The sequence below is a fragment of the Sycon ciliatum genome, chromosome 8 (genome assembly GCF_964019385.1).
Source record: "Sycon ciliatum chromosome 8, ocSycCili1.1, whole genome shotgun sequence".
NCBI lineage: Eukaryota > Metazoa > Porifera > Calcarea > Leucosolenida > Sycettidae > Sycon > Sycon ciliatum.
Genome location: NC_088650.1, coordinates 27,452,225 through 27,463,465, shown reverse-complemented (window position 1 = coordinate 27,463,465; position 11,241 = coordinate 27,452,225). Strand labels below are relative to the sequence as shown.

Sequence of the window (11,241 nt, the reverse complement as noted above, 5' to 3'; positions counted from 1 at the left end):
CCCCCGCGCCCTTCGCGCTGCCGCTGTTGGCTGGTGGTGCCGATATCTCCTTAGCGGCAGATTGTGTGCCGTTATTGGCGGTGCCATTCTCGTCGATCTCTGTCAAACCGTCAGCAACAAGGCCGGACTCCTTGGCAGTGGGCGATCCCTGGTCGATGGTTGCCGTGGTAGCGGTAGAGTCGACATTGCCAAGCTTTTGATGCTCCAGCAATAGCGTGGCTGTGGAGTCAGGGCCCGCTGCTGCTTGGCGCTCCTCAAACTTCTGCAGCCTGGAAAGCAAAGAAAGACAAGCCATACCACGGTCCATGTGTCTAGTCGTGTTTGATGTGTGTGTGTGTGTGCATCATTCCGCAGTGACAACTGGGAATGCATAAGACTTAAGAGTACACGGAAGCCAGAGTGTACAGCCTCTGACCTTTCTGCATGGGCGTCCGCCACGGCGAAACTATGCTGTTATCAATATAATTGGTAGCAGGCCCGCCGGAACTAGTCCCGTTGGTTAGGTTACCACCGGACCAACGTTGTGGCCACCAACATATGTTTACTAGCGTGGAGGGCATGCCTACCCGCCATGTCATACGCAAACTGTTTGAAAGGTCACGATACTACCGGACCAACTAAAAACTGCTTCCGGGGGACCTGGGTTTATATAGATATGTGCTGGGAAGTGGCGTAGTGTGTATAGCTGAGCTGCAGACCTGGGTTTATATAGATATGTGCTGGGAAGTGGCGTAGTGTGTATAGCTGAGCTGCAGACCTGGGTTTATATAGATATGTGCTGGGAAGTGGCGTAGTGTGTATAGCTGAGCTGCGGACCTGGGTTTATATAGATATGTGCTGGGAAGTGGCGTAGTGTGTATAGCTGAGCTGCAGACCTGGGTTTATATAGATATGTGCTGGGAAGTGGCGTAGTGTGTATAGCTGAGCTGCAGACCTGGGTTTATATAGATATGTGCTGGGAAGTGGCGTAGTGTGTATAGCTGAGCTGCAGACCTGGGTTTATATAGATATGTGCTGGGAAGTGGCGTAGTGTGTATAGCTGAGCTGCAGACCTGGGTTTATATAGATATGTGCTGGGAAGTGGCGTAGTGTGTATAGCTGAGCTGCAGACCTGGGTTTATATAGATATGTGCTGGGAAGTGGCGTAGTGTGTATAGCTGAGCTGCAGACCTGGGTTTATATAGATATGTGCTGGGAAGTGGCGTAGTGTGTATAGCTGAGCTGCAGACCTGGGTTTATATAGATATGTGCTGGGAAGTGGCGTAGTGTGTATAGCTGAGCTGCAGACCTGGGTTTATATAGATATGTGCTGGGAAGTGGCGTAGTGTGTATAGCTGAGCTGCAGACCTGGGTTTATATAGATATGTGCTGGGAAGTGGCGTAGTGTGTATAGCTGAGCTGCAGACCTGGGTTTATATAGATATGTGCTGGGAAGTGGCGTAGTGTGTATAGCTGAGCTGCAGACCTGGGTTTATATAGATATGTGCTGGGAAGTGGCGTAGTGTGTATAGCTGAGCTGCAGACCTGGGTTTATATAGATATGTGCTGGGAAGTGGCGTAGTGTGTATAGCTGAGCTGCAGACCTGGGTTTATATAGATATGTGCTGGGAAGTGGCGTAGTGCGTATAGCTGAGCTGCAGACCTGGGTTTATATAGATATGTGCTGGGAAGTGGCGTAGTGCGTATAGCTGAGCTGCAGACCTGGGTTTATATAGATATGTGCTGGGAAGTGGCGTAGTGCGTATAGCTGAGCTGCAGACCTGGGTTTATACAGATATGTGCTGGGAAGTGGCGTAGTGCGTATAGCTGAGCTGCAGCCGTGCAGCATGATATCTGCTTGAATCCTGCTTGTACTCCGCACTACATGTATATCACTAAAACGATGTAATCCTGGAACTTCGCCATGACAGCAACCCATATACTCGCTGCACACTCTGGGTCTCTTGCACTCTAGGAATACATTATACTCTCGGAATACATCACCCATATACTCTCGGAATACATCACACATATACTCGCAAATTGAAGACGACGATGACACCATAATCAGAGGATGGTGGAGATGGTGGCATATTCTGAATGTTTATACTGCAAATAACAGCAGTGAGTGTTCACTATGCTTACTTCTTATTGGCAACAATTCCTTCCTCCTCGCCGACCTTGAGGAAGACTTCCTCCAGCTTGGTAACTGACACGCCATAGCTGAGAATGCCCAGCTCGGTCCGGTTCTCTGCATTTCAATTCACACATAAAACAATGGCACACACAAAGACATGCAAAATCCTAAAACACGACCAAGGAGGGATTTGAGACAGGCAGACAGCATCCCCCAACCGAAGGTTTGTTTGTTTGTTTTTATTGTACTTCATCAGGTACACAGGCATTTCTGCCTTCTCGTCTAATAGACGATTCAGACTACGGCCAAAATCATGTCCGAACTTAAATTTCCATGGTGATGCAGTCATGTTTCAAATGATACTGTACAATCGCTGATCAAACACGTCTGAGGAAACGTGGTCACAGTTGGCCGTAGTCTGAATCGCCTATACCCATACAGCTAGACTCTCAATACAAGATGAAGAAGGTGCTCCAAAGTCCATTGTGGCTGTACTGACGGTACTTCGGGTGCTCCAGCGCTTCCGGTGACCCACTTATACATTTCCGTCTGGAATTCCGGGAAATGGCAATGGGTTCGGTTGAGACCGTCTGACGAATGGTGTATTGCAGCCTCCTGCAGACCAAGTCCTTTTGACTGAGCGCCCCTAACCAGCTGTGGTTTGTTATTGCAGTGAAACTCTCCTTGTCCCAACTCCCCAAATGAATCCGGTGAGGACGACGACCCAATTGTACCTCTGTTCTATGTTCGTGATTATGTTTCTGGAAAGGCTGAAATGTCCATAAATTCCACCACCAACCGTGCCTGGTTACAAACTGTACTCACTGGTCCACCACTTATCGGTAGAGATCTGATCGAGTGTTTTAATTTCCATTGGCTCGGGTACATCAATAATGAAATTGAATGACAGCACGCAGTTTTTAATGTGAAACTGGCTAGCCTGTGCGAGAAATTTCCCAACCTATTTGATGAGTCGTGTGTTGTAAAATTGACCACTTTGAAAGTACACCTAAGGGTAAATGATGACAAGCCAATCTTCTGCACAAAAAAAAGCTCGACCCATACCTTTCTCAATGCGTGAATCTGACGAGGAAGCTCGGACTAAGCTCGAGCGGGGGGGTCATTGAGAAAGTTGAGCATTCCCGATGGGCATTACCAACTATGCCTGTGCTGAAACCCGATAAATCGGTACGAATCTGAGGTAACTATGCGGCCACGATCAGTAAAAAGTCGGAGTGTGAGCATTAACCACTGCCCACTCTAGATGAGCTCCAAGAGAAATTAGCCGGTGGTGTGAATTTTACCAAGTTAGATTTATCACAAGCATATCACCAACTTGAATTGGACGAGGCAAGCAACTGTGGTGACACGGCCAGTGACCAGTGACCAGTCCCAATCTGCCTGGATAAGGGGAGTTCTACAATACCGTAATTCCGTGCATATAAGCCCATGGGCTTATATGTGACACAATGCAGTTTGGGGATAAAATATCCAATAAAACATGTTCGTTTTTTAGCCCATGGACCAATATTCGAATTTTGAAGGTTCACGAAAAAGTACAAGTCCATGCTCATGGTCAGTCTACCATACCCTACTGGTAAACTGCACTGACCTGCTGTACCATGGTAGGAAGAGTCCATTTTGTGAAAAATTCTACTTGACACGTGAGTTGCATCTGTGTCTGTTTATTAGCCCATGGGCTTATAAACGGAGGTGGGCTTATATCCGGATATAGGCCCATGGGCTTATATGCGTGGAATTACGGTAACTGTTCCTGGAATTACTGAAAGATAGGAAAACATGTGTTTTTTTTCACTCAAGTGAACTGTCCCTGATCATAACCACTGGAGCATGCAGTGTTTTGTTGTTATTATGAACTGCCCCTAACCCCCCCCCCCCCCCCCCCCCCCATCACCACCACAAAGAAATACACGGCACATGCATGGCATACCCTCCAGCGACGTGAAGAGTGCAGAGAAATGGGAGGAGGCCTCCTGCGGCAAGACATAGGCCAGCTCTGCACCGGCATTGCCCACCAAACGACTGCCCGGCACTGCGGACGTGACCTTGGAGGTGACTGCCACCTCATCACACTCGCGCTCGTGATCCTTCACCAATACCATATGGTATCCGACACCGAATCTGAAAACACAGAAAATTATGACGCAAACACCAAATGGAACATATCAATCACAGTCCAATGCTCTGCACATCAACTAATCACCCGGCTACCCACCGCAAAACTAAATCTGAAGTTTAACCTCACGGTGTCCATCGCTCGATTTCGAACAGTGTGGATAGGAGTACATTAAAAGTCCCATACATTGGTACCTACGTACCGTATAACGTTGAAACTTGGAACATAGAGACTCGAGACCACAATGAACATGATGATGTCACGAAAACCTGGTGCTACCGTGCAAAGTGTACACGAAATCAGCACTGAACGTGACCGCGTAGATATGTTCCGCGCATTCTGCAGATTGCGCTGCGCAATCTGAAGATTCCAGAGTTCAGCAGCAGGGTTTCTCGCTCGTGCAGTGGTGTCGATGTGGCTTGCAGAAAGAAGAAGCAAGGTCTGGAAGTACTCCTCATTTTAGTACCACCAAGATTACGTGAGTCTTGACTCTTGCTACAACTCTTCGTACGGCGAACCCAACTTGGTCACATGTCTCTGGAGCAAGGACCGGAAGTGTACCACAATAGCGCACTGCTACTTGTTGTTTGTTTCTTGTACTTGTTTCGGCATGGAGGTGGACAAGGAGAAATTTGAAGCATATGGGGCAGAGAAGTACCCCCCCCCCCCCTCTCCACACAGACAGACAGACAGACACACACACACATGTGCGTCTTACTTGCTCTTCAAGAACAGTGATGATCCACTGCACACCACTCTTCCCTTGGACATGATGGCGATACGGTCACCGAGAAGATCAGCTTCATCCCTGCCAGCAAAAATGGCAAAAATGCAGACAGAGAGGCGCACAACCAAATTACTCTAATTTCAGGAATTTGAGGTGCTCAATATTTTCGGTATGAGGGCAAAAGGCCAGGTTAGGTGAACAGAAAATTTAGGTACAGAGAAGCACTTCCCTATTGGATTACGTGTGTTAGTGTTTGTTCGGTGTATTGAAATTTTAGGTATGAAACAGATGCACCGAAAGTACCGAAAATAAAAGTACACCTAAAATTTGTGAAATAACAGTATTACCGAAGCAGCTACTAGCGACTACTAACGCATCAGCTGTAATGATGACTTTAGGGGCGCCGGAACCAGTGCGGCAGGTGCGACCAAAGCCGCACCAATAATCTCAGAAAAGGAAATTTTGAAAATCCACCCTACGCGTTTTGCCCACCTAAAAAGCATGGGGGTATCCCACACCTGCATAAGACAAGTCATGTACGGTACAGGTTGAGCCACAGGGAATGCCCTCTAGCCAGACCAATCATAAACTGTATTATATTCTTCTCAAAAGTGCTTATTCTTGTTAAATATAATCTTCTGGGATTTTTGAAGCAATAACATAGCAATAACATACGGGCTACTTGGAGCCTTTTTTCAAAAACAATTTCGCGGGGAGGACCCCAGACGCCCCTTTCTGCATGGCCGCACCACTGTTCAATACCTTCTGACAACCCTGGACTTTGAACCACCGCAAGGGCAATGTCGGAGTACTGTATAAGCAGAAATATTCGGCTGGAATTTAATTTCGTCTTTTTAGTCCAAGGAGCTTTTGGACTAAATTTAATGTAGGACGAATATCGATTTGTCCAGCTTTTCTATACACTCTTATGATCCCTGGACGAAATTTTTAACCGGACGAACTCCTTTTCTTTGGAGTTGGACGAAATTATTGACCGACGAAATTTTCTGCCTCTACAGTATACTAAAACTTGCACAAGGATTGAGTCATTGGCGACATTAAACCCTGAATGCAATTTTAACTACTGTTGAACAGTGTTAGAAAAGACGCTGGGCACAATGCTGTGATGTCATCCATACACTGATGTTGCCCAGGCAACATCAGTGTTACGAGATGCACACACAGTGCAACACCCATTCTGCACTACAGGTTTGCGCACATGTTGCACGCGCTTCACCACTGTGCACCCAGTCTGCATCGCAAGCACCCTGATCACCTGCCATTGGGTCGATCATCCAGTGCATACTCCCAATCCGACTGGCATTATATTTGAAATACGAACCCCTCCACGAAACACATCGATATGACATCATAATCAATGCGATGATGTAAGCATTACATCAGTATGATTAGCTGCTGACGCAGCATCAGAATCCGTGTGACAAGCGCTTACATCAAATGCGTGGTCAGCAGCATGGTGGTGCCCCGCTTGTACTTGCCCAGCAAATCCCAGGTAGCACGGCGTGCGTATGGGTCCATGCCAGCAGTGGGCTCGTCGAGAATCACCACGCTGGGATGCCCGATCAGGGCAATTCCAACACTGCAAAGAAGAACACAGCGGCGGCAAGAGAACAACAAAGAACAAGCGCCACAACTTGGCAAAGAGCCCTCAGTAGATGCTGCATATCACCTGCGCTCGTGTCCAGTACATCCCTGGCCCACACACGTGCAACACAACAGTAGGAGTGAGTTCCATGGGTCAAAGCAGTGTATACCATGTTTACCTTTGTCCAATATACTTCATTGTGATGAGAACGGGCAAAATGACATGAAGCTGGAAACGGATCACGCTACGACTAACAGAGGGAAAAGGAAATTTGAATGACAGCTGACAGACGTTTCCCGGTACGAGGAGAGACCGCTGCCAGCCAGGCCAAATCATTTCCTACCTAGGTTTAGCATGTAAGGACAGGAAGCACAAGACATTGATAAGCTACAGACCTGAGCTTGCGCTTCATTCCGCCGGAGAGTTCTGATGACTTCCACTTTGATTTGTCTACCAACTGCAAGTCCTTGATGATCTCCGAGACATGTTTCTCACCACCACCGTGTCCTTGCTGCTCACATGCACATAATTCACACAGGCATACGGGGCAGATAGTGAGAAAGCAGGAGAGCAAGATAGAGAAAGAAGAGAATGAAGAGAATGAAGAGAGAGAGAGAGAGAGAGAGAGAGAGAGAAGAGAGAGAGAGAGAGAGAGAGAGAGAGAGAGAGACAGAGAGAGAGAGAGAGAGAGAGAGACAGAGAGACAGAGAGAGACAGAGAGAGAGAGACAGAGAGAGAGAGAGAGAGAGAGAGAGAGAGAGAGAGAGAGAGAGAGAGAGAGAGAGAGAGAGAGAGAGAGAGAGAGAGAGAGAGAGAGAGAGAGAGAGAGAGAGACAGAGAGAGAGAGAGAGACAGGGAGAAAGAGAGAGAGAGAGAGAGAGAGAGAGAGAGAGAGAGAGAGAGAGAGAGAGAGAGAGAGAGAGAGATAGAGAGGAGATTCAAGAGAATCAGCGATTTCTAGAAGTTGGTGCAACTAGTAACCGCATTCTGCCACATTCAAGCACTACCATGGTGAATACCTGAATAGCATTGATGACATTACAGACTGGATTAGTCCCAAGTCCCAACAAAACAATAACAACATGTCCTGGAGATTCACTAGAATATTGACCCAAGGTCGTCATACATGCCCATACAGGGCAGCCATGTTGGTTCCAACTACACTCAACCCCTGCATCTACAGGTCACATGATGTCAGCCATGTTAGCTCCACTGTCCACATGCCATGATCGCTTTCTGCACAAATTTTGTCACATGACAAACTGATGTGAACACCACTCTATAGAGCCCAGATGAACACCCAGGCAGGCTGCGCACACAAAGTACAGCAAGTCTTGGCGAGGCCAGCAAGCAACGTGACTCACCCTAAGCTGCAGGAAGAAGACGAGATGCTCCTGAACGGACATCAAGTCGACTAGGACGTTGTGCTGCGGGCACAAACCAATGCTGCGGCGAACACCCTCAATATCCGTGACGACCGAATGCCCACCGACAATGGCATCACCACGGGTTGGCGGGAAGAGACCAACTAACATGGACATTGTGGTTGTCTTTCCTGTAGCAAGATGACACACGAATCGTTGCCGGTCAGTTCTCTCCCTCTCCTCTCTCTCTCTCTCTCTCTCTCTCTCTCTCTCTCTCTCTCTCTCTCTCTCTCTCTCTCTCTCTCTCTCTCTCTCTCTCTCTCTCTCTCTCTCTCTCTCTCTCTCTCTCTCTCTCTCACACACACACACACACACACACACACACACCCACACACACGCACACAAAATAAAAACAGCCTAGGCAAAGAGGCTGATCGCCCAGTGTCTTTGTAACCTGGCAGTACTGTAGTAAGACTGACCCGCTCCGTTATGACCCAGCAACACGGTGATCTGATCCATGTACATATTCAGCGATAGATTGTCCACTGCCAGCTTGTGCCCATCATTCGTCTACACAGTATACAGTACACACACGCACGCACACGCACACACACACGCACACACACAGGACACACACACACACCATACACACGCACGCACGCCAGAGAAATCGACTTTTCAAGTGCAATCGGAAATGTCAACTGGGCGACATTTCAGCCTAAGTCAACCCGCATGAAAACTACATGTTGCAAGAGGCTCACGCACAATCAAATCAATCCATGCAACACACGGTACAGGGCAAAGACATGCCGCAACCCGGTTCACAGAAAGTTACAGCAGCAAAATGAGCAACCTACCTTGAAGATCTTATGCAGGGTGCGAATAGAAATGCCGGCCTTGAGTCCTTTCGGATCAGTCTCATTCTTGTCTGGATCCGTATCAGCAAGGAGCTGTAGATATGCAGAAAAAGAAGACAGATGAGTGTGCAATGTAGTGTCGCTCTGCCATACCATATCACATACATGACGGTGTCAAGGCATACCACAATATGCAAGAGCAGAGCCTGGTTGGTTGTGCTTTCCTTGGCCCAAACACACACACACACACGCCTCAGACCTGCCCATCGCGGAAGCGATGATAGCGAACAGCTATATTAGACATAGCAACTTGTGCTGGGACTACACCATTCAACAGCTTGCAAGGCTCATGAACACACACACACACACACACACACACACACACACACACACACACACACACACACACACACACACACACACACACACACAACACACACACACACACTGACTTCTACATATGGATGTGACCATACCATTTCCTCCTCGTCCCCTGGCGGCGGTGCTCCAAACCAATAGGAGCGTGTGAAGGGGAAGTACCAGACCTTTGGGATACCATACTCGCCAGGGAAGGCGTTCTCCTTGTACCTAACAATCAAGACATACACAGTAGCAGCACACAACACACAACACACAGCACACACGAATACTGTAAAAGCAGAAATTTACGTTGGTGTTCTATTTTCGGTAACTTCGGTGCCGACAATTTTTACCTAGAATAAAACGCTCTGAAAATTTCGGTACTAGTACACTTACCTGAAAAACGGGTTTACCGAAAAATTCCCTCCGCCGACCCGCCGATTTGGGAGAATACCGAAAATACTACACCGCAGAAAATTTCTGCTTTTACAATATACAAGGTACTGCAGCAGCAGACTAACATCAAGTGTGAATATCTACCCACTCAACCACCAAGAGTGCACGAGCAACACAACTTTTGACTGGAGCATCACAAGGTGATCAAAATCAAGCACATGGAACATAGCGCTCTCAGATAATCATGAAGGCAATGCATGCACACTACCCTGATAGAGACGAAATCAAACTAAACGAGTTGGGTGCCAGTAAGCCACCTACCACACTAGCAAAAGACAGAGGAGAATCGAGATGAACTCGCCCAACAGGATGTCGTTGTAGCGGAAATCGTCGTCAATCGACGTTGGCTGACTCATGGCTGCGCCGGTCAAGGCTGCAAGGACAGTGCGGAACATCATGCCAACATTGTTAAGAGCTGAAATACATGCCCATGTGCAAAGGTACAACATGTCTGGATAGTGTCATGTATCAATATTCATAATCTGGTGCACCCCCACGGGGAGTTTCCCTTCAAGATGTTTTAGCAATAGTAACTTGAATATGCAACCAAAAAGTATCAACGTTCCCGAAGGAGGAACGCATAAACACACACACACACACACACACACACACACACACACACACACACACACACACACACACACACACACAGTATGTTGCATGTTGAAAAGCTCACCTTCGCCGTTGGTCTTCTTGTTTCCCGTAAACTGTGCGAACACGGCAGCATTACTTGTCGGGAACAGACAAATGAGTATCTTGATACCCCTGTGGGAGCACAGCATGTCGGTCATGATGAAAACAACCAGGTAGACGCAGTTATTGGGACATGGTAGTGCATAGAGAAGGGAAATGTAACCTCTATTGCTGTGACTCAGAGTCTTACACATAAGCGATCATAAGACGGCACTTCAAGGTTCTGCACCCTATGTCACAATAATGTGCAGCGGACACTCTCTTTCTCTCACACTCTCTCTCACACGCACACACACACACACTCTCACTCACTCTCTCTCTCTCTCTCTCTCTCTCTCTCTCTCTCTCTCTCACACACACACACACACACACACACACACACACACACACACACACACACAAATTCACTTTCTCTCCCTCTCTGTCTGCCTCGGTCTGCCTGTGTCTCATCAAGTAATAGCTTAATTCTCCAAGCAATGACATACACCAGCATAGGTGCAGTTAGGAAATCCACAAGTTACGTACAACACTTAGCCGAACCCCACAACAGGTATTCTGTCCGTCTCTATATGTCTGTCTGTCTGTCTGTGTGCAGTGCCAGGGTCATGCAGGTACAGTTTCTGTGTATGACTGTAGGCTGATAGACTAACCTGCTCAGGCCGGCGAAGTTCGGTCCGGCAATACTGAACGGGATGTAAGTGAAGTACCACAGTATACCCACCCACGTGCTGACGGACTTGGGACTGTCAATGAGAGAACTACAAGCACATACAGACACACACACACACAAGCACAAGAACATAAACATACATACACATACACACACACACACACACACACACACACACACACACACACACAGGAACACATAGGCATGCACATGCGCACACACACACACAGGAACACACATTGGAACACATGCACA

The 11,241-nt window shown here is 47.6% G+C and overlaps 1 protein-coding gene across 1 annotated transcript in view; it reads right to left on the bottom strand.

The window, feature by feature from the left end:
* The window catches only part of LOC135822555 (phospholipid-transporting ATPase ABCA3-like), a 44,953-nt gene that overhangs the window by 20,511 nt on the left and 13,201 nt on the right, over positions 1-11,241 (bottom strand). The window contains exons 12-24 of the mRNA XM_065335356.1: positions 10,967-11,074; positions 10,300-10,388; positions 9,885-9,996; positions 9,284-9,395; positions 8,808-8,900; positions 8,430-8,520; positions 7,951-8,141; positions 6,982-7,097; positions 6,434-6,580; positions 4,972-5,061; positions 4,068-4,258; positions 2,125-2,230; positions 1-269 (exon numbers count right to left, since the gene is read on the bottom strand). The exon at positions 1-269 is cut by the window's left edge and continues 66 nt beyond it. Of these exons, the coding sequence (XP_065191428.1) occupies positions 1-269; positions 2,125-2,230; positions 4,068-4,258; positions 4,972-5,061; positions 6,434-6,580; positions 6,982-7,097; positions 7,951-8,141; positions 8,430-8,520; positions 8,808-8,900; positions 9,284-9,395; positions 9,885-9,996; positions 10,300-10,388; positions 10,967-11,074 (1,715 nt within the window). The remainder of the gene's footprint in view (positions 270-2,124; positions 2,231-4,067; positions 4,259-4,971; positions 5,062-6,433; positions 6,581-6,981; positions 7,098-7,950; positions 8,142-8,429; positions 8,521-8,807; positions 8,901-9,283; positions 9,396-9,884; positions 9,997-10,299; positions 10,389-10,966; positions 11,075-11,241) is intronic.